General features: G+C 39.1%; 1 protein-coding gene across 2 annotated transcripts in view; it reads right to left on the bottom strand.

Annotated features, from left to right (window-relative positions):
• Positions 1 to 2,506: 2,506 nt before the first annotated feature.
• Gbeta13F (guanine nucleotide-binding protein subunit beta-1) overlaps positions 2,507 to 18,073 on the bottom strand; it is a 64,959-nt gene continuing 49,392 nt past the window's right edge. For both annotated transcript variants that reach the window (XM_074102619.1, XM_074102620.1), the window contains exons 2-8: positions 17,155 to 17,279; positions 13,882 to 14,027; positions 12,246 to 12,416; positions 10,370 to 10,492; positions 9,428 to 9,629; positions 8,214 to 8,430; positions 2,507 to 6,871 (exon numbers count right to left, since the gene is read on the bottom strand). In XM_074102619.1, the coding sequence (XP_073958720.1) occupies positions 6,765 to 6,871; positions 8,214 to 8,430; positions 9,428 to 9,629; positions 10,370 to 10,492; positions 12,246 to 12,416; positions 13,882 to 14,027; positions 17,155 to 17,211 (1,023 nt within the window). In that variant the 5' untranslated portion in view covers positions 17,212 to 17,279 and the 3' untranslated portion in view covers positions 2,507 to 6,764. The remainder of the gene's footprint in view (positions 6,872 to 8,213; positions 8,431 to 9,427; positions 9,630 to 10,369; positions 10,493 to 12,245; positions 12,417 to 13,881; positions 14,028 to 17,154; positions 17,280 to 18,073) is intronic.

The following is an 18,073-nucleotide window of genomic DNA, read 5'->3' as shown; positions in this document are numbered from 1 at the left end:
GCGCGACCTTATGATAGCTATGTTTATGCAAGAATTGTGTGTTCATGCAGTTCCTCCACCTCCACACTGTAAGAACACACAAATCAGTGGAGGAAGAGGAACTGTATGAACACAATACACAACACTGCATGACAACAATAGTTTTTTAACTAAACAACTGATATGATATACATTCGAAATCAAAAAATATCTTTCATAAGATGTCAGTCGACGGCATAGGATTTTCCTAGGACACAACGGCTGTGACCGTATTGTGTATCCGTGCACCCCTGTCGCATCAGCTAGCGTGCGGCCCTTAAGTAGTAGTCTGTGGGAAACACAGATCGCGTTGCCCCGTTGCGTGGAATCACATGGTTCATCAAAGATTTATTTGCACCAGAAATGATCTAGAAAAGAGTCGAAACCGCATTCTCGCAGGCGTCGTCCCACTTCAAATCAGTTCAGTGAACTCTAAAGCCGAGTTTAGACTTGCAAGAAAAAACGTGCAAGTTGCATTACGGCTTAAAAACCTAATAGCAGTGTGCATAAGAAAATTCGTGCGAGCAGCACGATGTCTTGCATGTCTGCTCAAACAGAAAATACACTTAATAACACTGAATTTAATTTGTACCTACGCTGCGAAAGCAGACAGTATTTTTTTTTATTAATTCCTGGCCAACGATACCGGTGGTTCAATAGTAACTACAAGAAGTAAGTACATAAAGTTATGCCTAAGTCACAGAATAAGTAATAGCACTTGTACTAATACTTATTTTTGTGAATGTAGTTCATTCATAATTTAATACTCATTTCTCACATCGCATACCTAGATCTAAAGCAGTTATTATTATTATTATTATTATTTAGAAGCCTGTAGAGGTGTCCCACTGCTGGGCAAAGGCCTCCCCCCATGTCCTCCACTCTACCCTTTCTTGGGCGATCTCTGACCAGCTGCGAAGAAAGCAGTATCAACTCAAAATAATACACCATTTTAATTGAGACCTTTCAGAAATTGGATGAAAGTAACTAGGTCTAAATTAAAATGGTGTATTTTTTTGCATCGACGCCCTTTCAATTTAGATGCGCAACACGTTTTACTTGTGCTTATGCCTAAAACAATAATAAATAAGTAGGTTCTTAACTAAGGGTAACTAAGGGACCCCATACATCCCTGTAATTTCTATTTTTTAATTTTTTCTGCTAGTTTTCATAATCAAGAAAAATTAAAAATAACTTACTACTAAGTTTCTTGCGGCGCTTCTTGGCAATGATAATCTTTCCGAAAGAGCTGGTAGCGTAAAACAACTAAACTCCAATTCAATAGAATCTGACAATCCTGTAGACACTTCCAGCCTACTAATATAAACACCGGGCTGCCTAAGGCTTTGTGATGTGACTATTATTCTTTTTTGATTCCTTTTAGATGATAATTGCAACAACAGGGACATATATAATCAAGTGTGCCCACGATAGGGTGTCTTAAATATGTAGAAAATTGACAGATTCTATAGAATTGTACTTTACCTACATGTAGAAGATAGCCCTTCGGGGTCGGGGTTTTGATATAAAAAAACATCAGTCACTTTTAACGCTGACTAGTACCTTCACTGGACAGTACGTAACTGTATATACACCGTAGACGAGACTCAAGAAATTTCACATTTAAATTTCTTCCAAGTCCCTAAAACTAAATAACTATTCAATAAAGTAAAACAACAATACTCACCATTATCACAGCAATGCTAGCGCAGCCAGCGATCCCGTTGTCTCAACTGATCCCGGATTTTAATCGGGTTATATATATTTTTTTAGATCAAAGTGTAGCTGTCAGAAACACGTGTTCACCCGCGTTCCTGAAACGACGTAACCGCCGTAGAGTTACTAAATACATAAGCTTTTATTCAAGATGGGAACGCAAGCTTCCGTTTTTCTACTCGAAACTATTAACTTTCGAATCGTCGTATTTCATGTTCAATTGGATTGTGAGCATCGATACACGGAATTAAGTTTTTTTTAGACTGTTAGACGATTGTGCGAGGCGAGATTATTAATGTTTGCGATTAGTTTGTTATTAGGCTAATGAAATGAGAAAGGTATTTGTCCAACAATGGCAGATATAAATTCATCAGTCCAATGTTTTCTACTAACTAAATAAAATGTTCTTTTTTTACCCAGAAAACTACCCAACTACCTTATTACTATAGATTTGTATGGATATATCTAGTAATGACGTCACTTATTTGACAACTCAATCAACAAACCTCCGTAATTTAATTGGCAAAAACGGAACCCTTATACTTTGTTGTCCATCTATGACCCTTTTCTCCATTATTATTTCCTCCGCTTAATCTTAGCTACCTACATATTTTTCGAGTTATCAAAATGTTTACTGTTTTCGAGTTATCAAAATGTTTACTATTTTCGAGCTACCAAAATGTTTATTACAATGAGTGATACTAATATTAACATAAATCACCAGGCACTAAAGGAATATTCAGGATCGAAGGTGCACCAATAAAACAAATCATAAAATAAACAAATTTTAATTTATTGATATAATAACTAAAAAAAAATATTTTACACAATACATTATAATTAGTATTACACCACTAAGAATAATTATTTTAACATATCAAAGAAGAGGACTAGCAAATAAAACATAACTTATACAAATCCTTTTCAAGTGTCAAAGGAGAAACAGTTCTGGGATTATTTTCCTTATTATTTTATAGACCGAGGAAGCTTCGGAAATATTTCATTTTTAAAATGACCCAGTATCGTAAATCTGGCCGTTAGACTCGGGTTCATTTCACCTCAAAAGTTCATCAATATTAGAATGTTCTGGAAAATCGACTCTAGAAAGGTTGACTTTAGCGCTCGCGTATCATTTCGCGCGTAAAAGCATTCATCTCTTTTTAATCATGGGTGTGTGAAAGATACGAACGCTATTATCTAAAACACTGCGTTTGCAGTTAGGTTGACAGAGAACATACATACTACGAAATTCGAAAATCGAAGTTCGTATCGTACCGTCCCTCTCACTCTCGTATTATAATACAAGCGTCAGCGGGACAGCAAGATATGAAGTAATTTTGCACTTCGTAGCAAAGGGCCTGGTGATGACTATGAGGTCCTGTCTCAAGCTTATTTGATAGTCCATTTCATTTCTACCGTAAAAGCTACACGTTCGTCCCTCGTAGATACAATATTATTAACAGTAAGGTTAAATATGGCAGTCCATTCCAATAATACGATGTAAAAGTGAGAAAAATTGGTCTGAATAGAAAACAAACGGGAGCCTTCAAACTAGCCATTAATAGTAAATATACATATATTTATAATGCTATGTTATATTTAACTTTATCGTACATCGATCGGAAAAGAAGCCGTTACAGTAGAAAACAATTTATAACTTTTAAAAAAGTCTTAAAACTAGGGCGTAGATCGAGCATACCAGAGTTAACTCCATGTTTGTTTATCTGTCCAACGGTTTTGGCTGTATGCTAACGTCCCTTTAGCCAGCGCGAGTTCTGGAAAAAATCAATATGTCAGACCAATTCTCATTGGACAAATAAAATCGCGTGTGCACACCACAGACAACAGATGCATGCTCATGTTTAGATTAATCAATTTGCTCAAAACAAAAGGGGGAATAGACAAGTTTAAATATAAGCAATCGAAAAATTGTGCTCGTATAAAATTAGTATGATGTATATAAAAACGTCGGAGCAAATTGCTTGATATGCCACAACGTCGCATTCATCTTTTGTCTCAGAGTTAACCTAACATGGGCCTTACTGGATATACCAATACGCGCTGAAGCCTGTGCTGAACTTAAACCTCTATATATTTGAGCATAGTCCTGAAAATAAAGAAATTTTCTCAGTTTCTTTACAATTCACGAAATCGCGCGGTTGGTACCAACCAACTTCCCCCTTTTTAGGAAGCGTATCTCGAACATACGACTGAATCTAACACGATCAAACATGCAACAAACAACGGAGCAATATTGATATATCCACCCCCTATAATCTTTCAAACCGGTAGCTTCCCAGCGCCGTACGAACATCTAACTTTATATTATAACCTATCTAGGACAAAAAAGGCTTATTTTATAACCGAACAGCGATCGTCAGGTAAATAAAAGAAGCCCACGTTATATTTGTGCTTAAAAAACGAACAAATACTGCAACGCAAAAATGTTTACTTACCAAATTAAAAATTACACCGACTGCGATTAGCAACAGAATGTTTCCAGTTACAAATGCTTGTACCTTATTTAAATACCCTAAAGCTAGCTTATCCTAGTCAATGAACCGACGGGTCGCCCCGCGAGGTGTTAGGACGCCAACTCTTGCACGTCGAATGGTAACTGAGCGTAGAAAAGATGGTCTAATTACTATTTTTTTTTTGTGAATGACGGTGCAAGATTCATTTGGATCGCGTGCGTGGGATATTTAAGAATCAGTCCTCGTATTAAAAAAAAAAACGATTTGTCGAATAATCGTTTCGCCGAGAATTTCTTTCGAAGGATTCTTCCTTTGCCGGATTCTTGATGCTACACATTATTACTTTAAAAAAAATACCAATTAATAATGCATAACCGAAGCTATGACAGTCGAATAGTTTCATTCGAAGGTTAGATAAAAAAAACCACGAAGCAAGAATTCGACGATCAAACAATCCAAGCAAATAAGAACACGACAAATCGGGAACTAACCATTAAAAAGGTAAGTATAGACGGGAGCTTTTGATTTAATAAACCTGGTGACTTTAAATATATTTATTCGCACGTGTTAAGTTCATACCGATGCGCTTAATATTTATTAGCACTTATGATATCAAGTAATAGTATTAGTGGCCTAGTCATTACAAAACTGTCTCGAAGATATCGTATTTATTAAAATGGAATAATTTATAAAAAAAAAACGTTCCATTCGCCTAATACATTGTAACCGCCAGGTAAATATTCTATGGGTATGATCCCTTTACCATCTTACAAAGTATTTAACTTTTAAAACGGTAATGTAACAATGTTAGGTTTCCTATCATGTGGTTACAAGACATTTAAGCATTTACAGTTAACGCCACTTTTTTAGTGAAAAATCTCGAACGCTTTCGCTCATCTTAGTGATGAAATTAGATTAAAAAATGTGTGTGACATTGATAAATTAATATATTGCATTATGTCAAAGTGTAAATTACAATGTTCATAAAGTCTAGCTTTTGGAAATATAAAATAATATCGAATTGTTTTAAAAAAAAAACTGTGCAGTTTTCACAAAAAAAGTAAACGAGCTCAACGATAGATAGAGATTACGAGTTTTTAATGTGGAAAATGTTCAGTTTCAAAAATAAACTAAGAAAATGAAACGAAAAATTATTAATTAAAAAAAATTTTGATCCGCCCGAAGAGATCTTTACAAGGAATCTCGCGTATTTATACAATAAAAACGGGTGTCGTCTTAATCATACGGTACATTACATATTAAAATTATAAATTAGAATTAGCTCCAACCATTACAATCAGTGACCAAATAATAATTCTCATTCAATAAATTACACATAGATACATTAATCATAATATTTGGTTCTCTTAAGTTTTTTATAGAACTTGTACGATACTGACGCTGTTGTGCGATAGTTAATCAAATTATTCAAATATATAAAGATTTTATAAGCATTTCTGCTAATTAACATTAAATGCATAAACTGTAGACAATGATCCAATCAACGCGAACATAAAACTATGATAGATAATTGTTGAACATAAATACGGATAGGACTTATTTTGTTAATACAACGACAATTTACACAATAAACTCGCCTTCAAGCTTTATGACACGATCGGTAAAGCTAAGTCAAATAGATAGCTTGTGCGCCGTGCGGCTTGCCGCATGCCGCATGCGACATGTGCGGCAAAAGCTAGGATCTCATCTAGTAAAAATACTTAATTTAAACCCTAAACAGGCTCCACGCATACAGATACCCTGCGTAAAATTCAAACAGGTCATAATTGAGATGCATCACAAAATAAATGCATCTTTTACAAAAGATTATCGTTACAATCTTACACACAAACTATGGGGTCGAGTAAGCCTGCCACCTGTGGCCCATTTCACGAAGCTACAAGTTACAATTTACAAGCGGTAGTCTCTTTTTAACGCATACTGTTAAACAAAGACTACCGCTTGTAAATTGTAACATGTGTGTGCCTCTTTCGACGGATAGTGTTCAACCGTCCGTACGTTTTGTGCCCTGTCGCCCAACATACGTATTATAAGTATACCTAATTTCAAATCAATCAGACTACTTGAATTGGGTTAAATGTTAGTCGCACACTTGGAAAGTGAATTCGTCCGTTCTCACTGTAGACGGCAGCACAAGCGGCACCGCGCACAAGCCTCACCCCAAACAGTATACCAAACATATACTCACCAATTACAGTAACGTATGCCAGCGTGCCGTCTCCAAGGCTTGAAAATGCAACGCTTTATGATAGTAATTACATTACATATATATAAATGTATATCGTGAACAGTAAATCATAGACACACACACACACACAGCCACTCACACGTAAACTACCCTCCCTATCGTAGTTTAAATGCTTCCTCGTACTACTAAAAATAAATAAAGCAAAAACAGGTGTGCGTGAGACCTCGGCTTTATAGGCTGGTCTGGTTCCCCCTTATTGATAAATATAAAATTATAAATGGCCGTTCGCGGCTGGTGTGGGGGGTTTGGGGTTTGGGGGTCGTGTCGGGAGGGATCGGGGCGGGGGCTTAGTTCCAGATGCGCAGGAAGGAGTCCCAGGATCCCGTGGCGACCGCCATGCCGTTCTCGGTGACTCCCAGGCAGGACACGCGGTTGTCGTGGCCGGCGAGGATGCCTGCAGGGGAAACAGAAGCTTTAGTTCAAGAACGAAGATCGGTTAGTTTAGAGATCCTTCTGTAGGGGGGTTGCAATGGGCGAAGGTTGCAAACGGCTACCGCTCAGCGACACAATATTGTCACTATGTACCGCTAAGCTATACCACGCGCCATTATAAATCTGCCTAAAAGTTCATTACTTAATACTCAATTTTGACGCATTTTTGAGATACATTTTTTATGCTACGTCTTTACGTTACTCCCGGATTGTGTTCGAATCGCTTAACGGTATAGTGCCTATTCAATTATTGGAATTATACGTTTATAGTTTTTGTGGTACTAGTCGTGGCAATGAACTTTTAGGCAAAGTTAGGCGGCGGAAGGTATAGTAAAAGTGATCTAGTCAGTCTACGAGGGGATTCGTTGTATGGAGACTTCCGAATAATTCTCCCGCCTATGAAACTTGCCACATGACGAAAATAGGTAATACAGATTATAGATATACAATAATCCAATAACTTTTCTTGCGAGAAGTTAGGTATTTTTACCTAGACAAGAAAATCGCTTATCTACGAAAAATTCCTCAGACTGAAATTCTTTCTGTATACGTACTTGTGTACTACTTAGAATATGTATGTAAAACTATCCAATTATTTTTCGATTTCAGAGATACCGCAAATATAACTTTTAACATTTTGCACTAAGACTTGTTCTAGTGCATAATTTATTTGTGTCAATGGAATAAAGAGATATGACTATGACTATAACTTCTACTGAAAAAAATTGCTCTGCTGATTTTTATATTTTAATATGCTTATAACCGGCAGGTAATCCCTCCTAGCGTAGAAACGCGCGTAAACCGTGGTATCTGGACGCAATATAATGAGGGCTATCGCGTATGAATTCGCCACTAGAGGCGCTAGTGTAGCGTGAGGTCTCCGAAATGTCAAATCTCATAGTTTTTGGGTGAGCTACGCGGGTTTATTTAAAATTAGAATAATTTTGTGAATATTTTGCAATATCTGAAATTAATTATGGAAAATATGCGTTCCGGGGCAATGAATGTCTGTGTTTTGAGACAGTTCTGTCTTTCGTAAACCTTTGTCCTCCCTTTTTTCCGAACAAAACGGGGACTATGCAACACTGTGTCATGCTCGTTATTTTTATGGTATGGTTTTAAGGTGTATTAAATATGATTTTAATCTAAACTTTGTTTTCACGCCCGTAATAACAGACTTTGAAAGCCATACTTAAAAACCTCACGCAACAGTGCGCCATCTAGTGAGACAAAAAACGATAGCCCTCATTAGAAGAGCACGCGTAGAACACTTGACCACTAGAAGTGTTGGTACTGATACTGACCGGCGCGCTCGCTCTTCATAGAGTCCCAGACGTTGCAGTTGAAGTCGTCGTAGCCGGCGAGCAGCAGCCGGCCCGACTTGGAGAAGGCGACGCTCGTGATGCCGCAGATGATGTTGTCGTGCGAGTACATGGCCAGCTCCTGGTCGGCGCGGATGTCGAACATGCGGCACGTCGCGTCGTCGGACCCCGTCGCGAACGCGAAACCGGACGGGAAGAACTGACAAATAACAACAAATGACAATTATTAACATGGGATAATCCATAGGGCGAAACAATACAATTAACTATTTGGGGTCATCCATAAATAACGTCACACATTTAGTGGGGGGAGGAGGTTTCATAACATGTGCTAAAAATGGGCAGAATTGGTGTGACGTACTTTATGGATGGCAAATTTATTGCACGCCACACCTTCCTTGCTGATATAATAATCTGTCTGTACCACTGGCCTCAAGATGTAGTCACCAGCACCAATATCTGACATAACAAAGCGTGCACAAGTATTTGATGCTTACTTTATAGTGCCGGTAAGACGTGTCAGTAATTTGCGCACGCTCTGCTGCGGCAGATAACTATTCGTGACATGCATAACTATTTTCTTTTTATTTTTATCCCTTCTTCCCATTTTTGACACGAACAACCAGTGTGGAAATTTTTGCCAGAGAAATCATAGCGAAATTGACTATGAAGTGGTGACTTGGCATTAGTGCTGTCTACCCTGGTGCCTTCGATGCACGCCATAGCGTGTATGGTGTGTACAGTACCTGGCCATAGAGATTGCACATCGGCCTTTGGAAAGAAACTCGGCTACTTTCGGCTTCGTAGAGCGTTGTCACACACTACTTATGTGACGTTTGTCAGTCGTTGTACAGGTGCAATAGAGTATGGACGCATTTAGATGAAAATATATTACAAAGAGTTGTTGAAACCCCGAAAACTTTAAATTGTACGATGGCATCTTTAGGAAAAAGAGGTAACTATTCTTTTTCTACTAGTTGCAACAGCTCTCTATAGATATCCGAAGTTAACATGTCATTCATTTGACGTAAACTAAGTTTGATATAAAACGTCACTTAATAAAATACGGTGATTGATGGACGGTCGCCAGTGCTCGGAAATCGTCCTGAACAGCCAATTGTCTTTTTCCGAAGACCGATGTGCAAACTTTATCGCCGGGTACTGTATGTGTGTGTAACTGTGTACTGAGTACTGACCGTGACAGCATTGATGTCGCTCTCGTGCCCCGGGAAGGTCTGCTTGCACTGGCAGTCGCGGATGTCCCACAGCTTGGCGGAGGCGTCGCAGGCGCCGCTCACGAACGTGCGCTGGTCCGGCGCGAGAGAGAGAGACATCACGTCGCCCGTGTGCCCGGTGAACTGCCCGCACTGCTGCCCGGTCTCGATGTCCCAGAGGGCGCTGGATAAATTACATAAAAAAACATTATAAAAGCCTGATAATGAAGGAAACAGCGCGAATTTATTAGCATTTAATATGTTTCTTTCGTTTCTCAAATATTGCAACTGACATTGATCTATGTTTTATTTTTCTTGTATCCGCAATCAGTCGAAAAACTATAATCGAATTGGATGAGGGTAGTTCATGACTTGCATGGGAATAAGGCCATTGCCGTATTCTCCTTTTATAACACGGATGTATATATTATTTTTCAAAGACAATCCTGATTTTAAAACTAGTATTGAAAAAAAGAAACAAATAAACACTTATGTACATAGTACTTGTAATTTATACTTGGTTTGGATAGGTATTTAACTAAATGTAAACAAACTTCAGCTGCCAGATTTGGTTCATTCAAGGATTTTTAAACATTTTACTTATCTGTGATTGTAATACAAACTAGACTAGTGTATTTCAACACAGAAATGTAAATGATTAGATAGTTTAATGGGGGAATTTAAATAATTAGGACACCAGTTGACGTTGTTTTGTTTACATTTAGTTAAATACCTATCCAAACCAAGTATAGGTCTGGTACAATTTTAGTTGTCTTACGAACAAAACATTGATTTCTAGGAATTTTTCAGTGCATGTTTGAGAAAAGCACTATAACAAGCCTCTACACATACTCAGCCTGCAAGCCTTTCTTTCCCGGCCTCTGCAGTAATGTTCTATTAGATAAAATTGTGTGCAGGTCTCACCAGGTCATGTCTCCAGAGCTGGTCAGGATCTGGTTGTCATCGAGGAACCGACAGCAGGACAGGTAGCCGGAGTGTCCCGGCAGCTCGCGGGAAACGCGCACATTGCCCTCACGCGTCTTCAGGCTGTAACACGGAACAAATGGTTTTGATTTTACTTATCGAACCCAGGTCTCGTTCTAGCTTTAGGCTGCGTCTCCACCAGAGATGGGCGAGGATGTGTCGTGAGGAAAGTTACCCATAGAAATGAAATCCATAAAAAATATTTTGATTTTCACTTCATTTACCTATAATCGCTCAACGCATCTCTAGGTAAATGACGCGTTTCTATTGGTTCATGACAAACATATTTATCGCAACGCATTCCAACACATCTCTGGTGGAGACGCAGGGTTAATTTCAACATGACAAAAAGGTATAAATGAACTATAAACAACTGCTTTGCTCACTCGCGACCTTTTGATAGCTATATCTATGTAACAAATGTGTGTTCGTGCGCAACATAAGCTATCATAAGGTCGCGGGTGAGTAAAGAAATGTTTATAATCCATTGATATGGACCTCTGTAAAGAAACGCCCGATTCAATAAATTATTAAAAAGTATACAGACTACATAAGGATTATTGGGAATATCATTTTGGAAATTATATAGTAGTTCGATTTGCAAAAGGTTAGTTTAGAATTGCGTCAAAGGGCCAGAATAGGAGCTCCGTGAAGCCGAGCTCTCTCGATGTTGTCTCATATTTTCATTACTCAAATTGGTAATGAGCAAACACTATCCAATGTCATGATTCATGTATGACTCGCAAAATTTTTATGCAAACTGAAACATTTGATTACATGCAATTTCATAAAAGTACCAGTTCGTAAGCGAGTCATAGTTTAAACGTTCACTTACCAACCATTAGGTTTTCCTTAAAATTATTTGTGAAGAGTTATTCGAAAAAAATGTCGGTATTTTTTTTACCGAGGACCGCTTGGACCCGCTTAATGTATAGTACCTGGGCGACCAAGCTTTGCACGAGCTAAAACTCGATAATAAGCGTTTTCCCAGAAAAAAGACCAAGTTAGATCAATTTGTCATCCCCGAAAACCCCTAATCAAAGTCGTTGAAGCCGTTTCCGAGATTCTCATTATACAAGAATTGGTATTAGATAGATAGATAGATGTATTCTAGATTTGAAAAAAAGGTCCTTCTCTTTATAACGACAATGGCTATAGCTTCCAAATGCAGACAATGCCGCTGAGTGATCAGGGACGTTACACTAACGCTTTTTCCTGTAACGCCATGTAAGGCACGGGTTTTGTACATGGCGGATATTTGTGGATAATATTATTTTTCATCACACTTGCTCGTAAACAGTGTCGTAACATGCAGGCTACCTTGGTTGCAACCCCCCAAATAAAACCCTCGACCTTAATGTGCTTGTCATGAAACCCGTGGTCGGTAAATGAGTCATTGCCCGTACAAATTTTCATGCCATGAAGCCCAAGGACGGTCAATGAGTTTGTTACTGCATGGTGTGCTGCTGCTCCGTGCGCGCGCTGCACACGCACGACATGCACATACTGCGAATTGCCAAGAGCGCAATCAGCGGTATCGGCAATTTTTGATAAAATATTAGTTTTTCTTTTACAAATATACAATTTGACTAGCAAATGTGATGAAAAACATTGTATGTCGCAAGGGCGTGAACATTTCGCATGAGATGACCCGCATGTTCATTTCCCTCCTCAAAAACGAAACAGCTCCGTCATATTCCGGCAGGGCTACTACAAAACTCGAAACTCGAAGTTCATATGGTACCGTCCCTCTCGCTCTCGTATTAAACAGAATAAGTGTCAGAGGGACCGCAGAGGGGCACAGGACAATAGTTACCTGTAAATAGAGCAGATGTTGTCGAGCCCGCCGCACGCGACGTACGATCCAGAAGGTGCGTACGCGCAAGTCATGACCCACGAGGAGCGCAGCGGGATCGCGTGCACCTTGTTGGTTGTGTGGCTGTCCCACACGATCAGTTTGCCGTCCTGCGAGGCAGACACTAGGTTCCTGGGGGCAAGAGATTATATCATCATCAATGTTCACACGGAGCGATTCAGCCAAGTCACCAGCACCAATATCTGACACAACAAAGCGATTTAAGACATGAGTTAAGTATTCAAATTTATTTCATTTAAAATTTTGTATGAGTGAGTCTCACGGTAGTTTTATGTTCAAAAATCACAGATGTTGAAATAAACTGCTAATCAGATTTTTAGTTAACTTTAAAAGAAATATAAATCAAGCGGGCCAACAAATGACGTCACAGTTCACTATTACGCCATGCAAAATTAACAGGGGAGGCGGATTCCGTTTTGACAGCTAAAATATTTTATTTCAATTCATCTAAACATACTTTATTAATTTTAATCCACTCAAGGAAAAACCACAAAGCCCTCACCAGTTGAACTCTGAAAAGCCTCATTATATCATAATTTATAATTTATGGTCGTTGCATGCGAGTCCGCATTTCATTAAGTAATTACGTAACGGGTTTCCCCCATAATATAAAGCGGTCATATAATCAACCCAGTTATATTTGCTCTTAGTCACGATTCCTTTATACTAGAGACAACGTCCTGACGTATTGCCTAATGCGCAGGCGCTAGCGATCGCATCCACCATCTCTTTCTTCCCGCATGCTATACCGTTCGACGGAAAAAGTAGTGAAAGCGATTCTGATTCCGAGTGGCCGACGACCGGGGATGCCTTGCGTGCAACAGTATACTTGTAGTTTGGCGGCGAACTTCGTCGCTCCGCACTACGGGATCCCCAACTCCCGTCCGTTCATCCCACTTAAGATTTTTCGAAATATACAATGTATTTTTCATGTAAATTCGTTAGTTAATTTGTTGATCGCATATAGGATTCAGCCATCAAGAGTAGAAATTAACTAACTACCCATCATTATTTTACGAGTAGTTTTGAGTGATATTTGCTGAAACCCCTTTTCGATTTCCATCCATGTGAAATTGGATGAGATAGAATAGAATTTATTTATAGGCAAACTGTGTACAAAAGATGACATAATATTATAGTTCCAATAGTTACCCAATGTGGGCGTATTATATTTATATCAATACTTAAGGTTCTATCAACTAAATACAACTTTTTTTTTACAATATTATTATTAATTTCCTACCAACACATTAAAAAAAATATTTTTAATTGTAGAAATATTTCTGTATTACCCAGTTTCTTAATTTGTATCTGAACTGATTGCCTTCCAGACTTTTGAATTCGACGAGGTTATTAAACACATTTATTGCGCTTAAATATGCACTTTTTTTATAAATTCTGGTTTTTACGCTTGGAAGAATTAAATTATGTTTGCTGTATGTTGTTTGTTTGTGTTGTTGTTATGTTTAAATTATGTTTTAGATTCGGTTGGACACCCTATCTTATCCCTCCTAAACGCTTCAAGTAAGTTACGGACACCCCCAAGATTTTAGACTGATGAATGCAGTGTTAGTACCTGGAGTCGCTCCCCCAGTGCATCGCGTAGATCTTGGCGAGGTGTCCGCGCAGCGTGCGGCGCGTGCGCATCTGGATGCGGCCGATCGGCTCCAGGTTGGCCGTGGCCTGCGACAGCGACGTGTCGCATGCCGCCTTCCGCGCGTCCTGCAACACACCATACACGATTTTGGTTTACTAATGTTTCGGCGACTAACGTTTGGCAACCTGTTTCATTTCGCAACTTTTCATTTCCCTACTATTTAATATTTCTGAAACTGTAATAATATTTAATAATATTTAATATTGAATGTTTCAGGTTTTTTATAAAACTAACCTAACCTAACCTAAAGGGTTCTACGCGATGGCCCTGAAATAAATCCTGAAATATTTACAGTTTAAGAGTTTGCGAAATAAAAAGTTGCGAAATGAAACAGGTTGCCGCACGTTACGTTGCGAAAAGGCAGTACTCGCACGATTTTATATACCTAATATACACTTCGAGTATTAAAAAAAAAACTAAAATAACAGACAAGCGTTTTTTCTGCGCGCATAGGTATAGGTAGAGCCAGCCACGAGAGTTGAAGTGAATGATTAGTGATTACGCACACAGCTACATGAAGAACTGATTGAATAAAATTCACTAGTGCGGTGCCTACCATGTCACTAGTGCGGACAAAAGCGGAACGATAATGAGGGCTATCGCGTATGAATTCGCCACTAGAGGCGCTAGTGTAGCGTGAGGTCTCCGAAATGTCAAATCTCATAGTTTTTGGGTGAGCTACGCGGGTTTATTTAGAATTAGAATAATTTTGTGAATATTTTGCAATATCTGAAATTAATTATGGCAAATATGCGTTCCAGGGCAATAAATATCTGTCTTTTGAGACAGTTTTGTCTTTCGGAAGCCTTTGTCCTCCCTTTTTCCGAACAAAAACGGGGACTATGCAACACTGTGGTTTAAGGTGTATTAAATATGATTTTAATCTAGACTTTGTTTTCACGCCCGTAATAACAGACTTTGAAATCCATACTTAAAAACCTCACGCAACAGTGCGCCATCTAGTGAGACAAAAAACGATAGCCCTCATTGTACTTAAATACTGCACACAATGCGAATGGCCGAAATTACCGAGAAGAGCTCAAAGTGCCGGCCTGAGGCCGTATTGTCTAACGTTTCTGGCGCTAGCGATCGCAATCAAATGACAGTTTTCGCATACAAAAACTGTCAAATGATTGTGATCGCGAGTGTCAGAAACGTTACGCAATAGACACTCTGGTTGGAGGCTGCTACCCTCTTTGAGTCAATACATCAAATCACCACGGCGGTTCAGCAAATTCAGTCATGTACTGATACAAATTACATAAGCGCACGGATTATCAGGTCGTACATTCCTGGTCGACAATTACAGGCGTACATTACCCGCACCCTATTGCGTAAGAAGAAATCAGATCGAGCTATAACTTTACGCGCGAGTGCTCCCGGAGAGTCTCTTTACAATATCCCGCACCATTTTTTAACACGATAACGTCACCGAACGCTGTATGACGATTCAAGACTACACAGTTCCTTATAAAATAAATCCTTTTGATATCTCGCATTACTTCCTGTTGCATGGCCACGCCTTTACAAACTTAACCATTATTTTTTAGACACAGCTCTCCCTCTTGCCAAACTTTACAATGAGAATCAAAAATGGCTGGAACTCCCCTCCCCAAAATGCGTGACGTTATTAATTGGATTACCTACTTACGCATTTTCCACGGTACACTTTGAACTAAACCTACTGTAGTTAAGATAAACTGACTCAAGTAACTAAGACGACCAAAAAAGTTACAGTTTTCGGCGGCGCGTATTTAAGAAAAAATAGCTTTATTCTTTTCACTTACGAGGATAACTATTTCTCTACACTACAGTCTCATAGTGTGTAAAACCGGCCAAGAGCGTGTCGGACACGCTCAAAATAGGGTTCCGTAGCCATTACGGAAAAATTAAGTGATATTTTTCTAAGTATTTCGTATTTTATACGGAATCTTCCAAGTTTAGGTATATTTTATACCTTAGGCTGCTATTTACTCATAAACTACTAATAATTCTCAAGCAAACTTAGCCGTTATAGATTTCCTTGAAAGTTTGATATACTTACTACCATCCTGATTTTTTTTCAAATTTTTCCACCCACCGGTTTAGATTTTAGAGGGGGGGGGGACGCTCGATTTTAATGAAAATTTGCACTTTAAAAACAAATCACTGAATCGAAAAATCGTTTTAGCAACCCCCTAATGGTTTTAAAAGACCTATCCAACGATACCCCACACTATAGGGTTGGATGAAAAAAAAAAACACCCCCCATTTACGTCCATGGGAGGTACCCTAAAAAAATTTTTTTTTTAATTTTTAGTTGAACTATTTTGTCGGCATAGTTTACTTATATATCCGTGCAAAATTACAGCTTTCTAGCATTGATAGTCTCTGAGCAAAGCCGCGGACGGACAGACAGACAGACATGGCGAAACTAAGGGTTCCGTTTTTGCCATTTTGGCTCCGGAACCCTAAAAAACGGTTTTTCTATCCATCCATACATCCCTGACATCATATAGGCACGCGTATACCGGGTGTCCCATTTAGATCGGTCAGTATGGGAAAGTCTGAAACTATAAGACATACGAAGATGATGCTCTTAGAAACCGTGTCATCGAAAAACAACAGTAACAAGAAAAACTGCATTCATACTCCATAAAAACTTGCACTCAGTCCAGGAATCGAACCCGGACGTTTTGAAAAATAAAAATTACATTATTAAAAATAATTATGTAATACAAGGCATTTTATTTATTCTAGATATCGTATTTCATAGTAACATTTATTGCTTATGACCTACAATACCGATATCCAAAAAGAAATAATGTAGGTTTTATTTTTCAAAATGACCAGGTTTGATTCCCAAACTGAGTACTTACATGATTAAAAAAAAATGTATGAATGCAGTTTTTCTTGTTACTAAAATCGATGGTTCCTAAGTACAGATCTTCGTATGTCTTATAGTTTCAGACTTTCCCATAATGACCGATCTAAACGGGCCAGCCTGTATATCGCAGCTTCTAATGCCCTCCCATTCTAATACGATGAGACAGACCGAGAAGATGGCGGGACAATTTAGACACATATTTAAGAGATTGACATTACGCCAGACCGGGAGTTAAGGAGGTGAAGACGAAAAGCCTTTGCCAGCAGTGGGACACTGTAGCAAGCAGACTAGTCAAGAAAATAGGATAGGGTGAAAACAATACTTACCCTAATAGCATTTTTCAGCGTCTCCGCCTCCTGGCGTAAACTGTCGAGCTCGTTCATGACTGTGTCTCCGTTGGCTGAGGCTTACACGCGACCAGCTCCCGACGCCTTGCCCGCTACACACCGACCTGCAGACAGACAAACATATATTTAGATAAATGCTGACCTAAAAGGTAAGACTTATAAGCGCGAGAAGTTCTATCCCTCTGCAAGGGATTTTTAACATAAGGGGCAAATGAGCTGCTGGCCAGACACGTCTCCAGTCTAAATAGATCCCACTGGTGGAGATTGCTAGGCTGGAGTCGAACTAACGATCTTCTGCTTGAGAGGCCTCTAGGCTTCCATGGCCACTCGCCTGACGGACACCAATCACTGCCGCTATGGACAACCCCATAAGGCTGCGTTCCCATCAGAGATGTGCGAAGACGAGTTGCGAGGTATGTGTTTCATTTACCGGGCGAGGAAAAGGAAGCGTTTTTATTGGTTCATGAAAACCACATTCCTCGAACGCAACACATCTTAGCACATCTCTGGTTGAAACGCAGCCTCAGAGCGAGATAGAAGTTAACTCACATCGGCTAGCTTTAAATAATTGATTTTACGGAGGGACCTTTTACCATGCTACCCCGCTACCACTTCCGATACTAGGTACTACTACTACTCTATGACTACACTTGCAAGACGGTCACGGTCACGTATGTTTTATATATAGATACTTTTATATACACCCTCCTACCGGTTCCACATAAATCGACATACGTCACGCATACCCTCTACTAACCAATACCTAGCACACACAGTTTGCTTTCAATAAGAAATCCTAAAAACGAAAGCATAAATTGACACCCGTAAAATGTACCAACATCCTGCTTCACTAAGACTCGTCACGCCGAGAAACAACGGAAAGATTCACAACAGCCCA

This window comes from Choristoneura fumiferana, chromosome 19 (genome assembly GCF_025370935.1).
Source record: "Choristoneura fumiferana chromosome 19, NRCan_CFum_1, whole genome shotgun sequence".
Lineage (NCBI taxonomy): Eukaryota > Metazoa > Arthropoda > Insecta > Lepidoptera > Tortricidae > Choristoneura > Choristoneura fumiferana.
The sequence above is the reverse complement of the archived record's forward strand: the minus strand, read 5'-3'. Positions and strand labels throughout refer to the sequence as shown.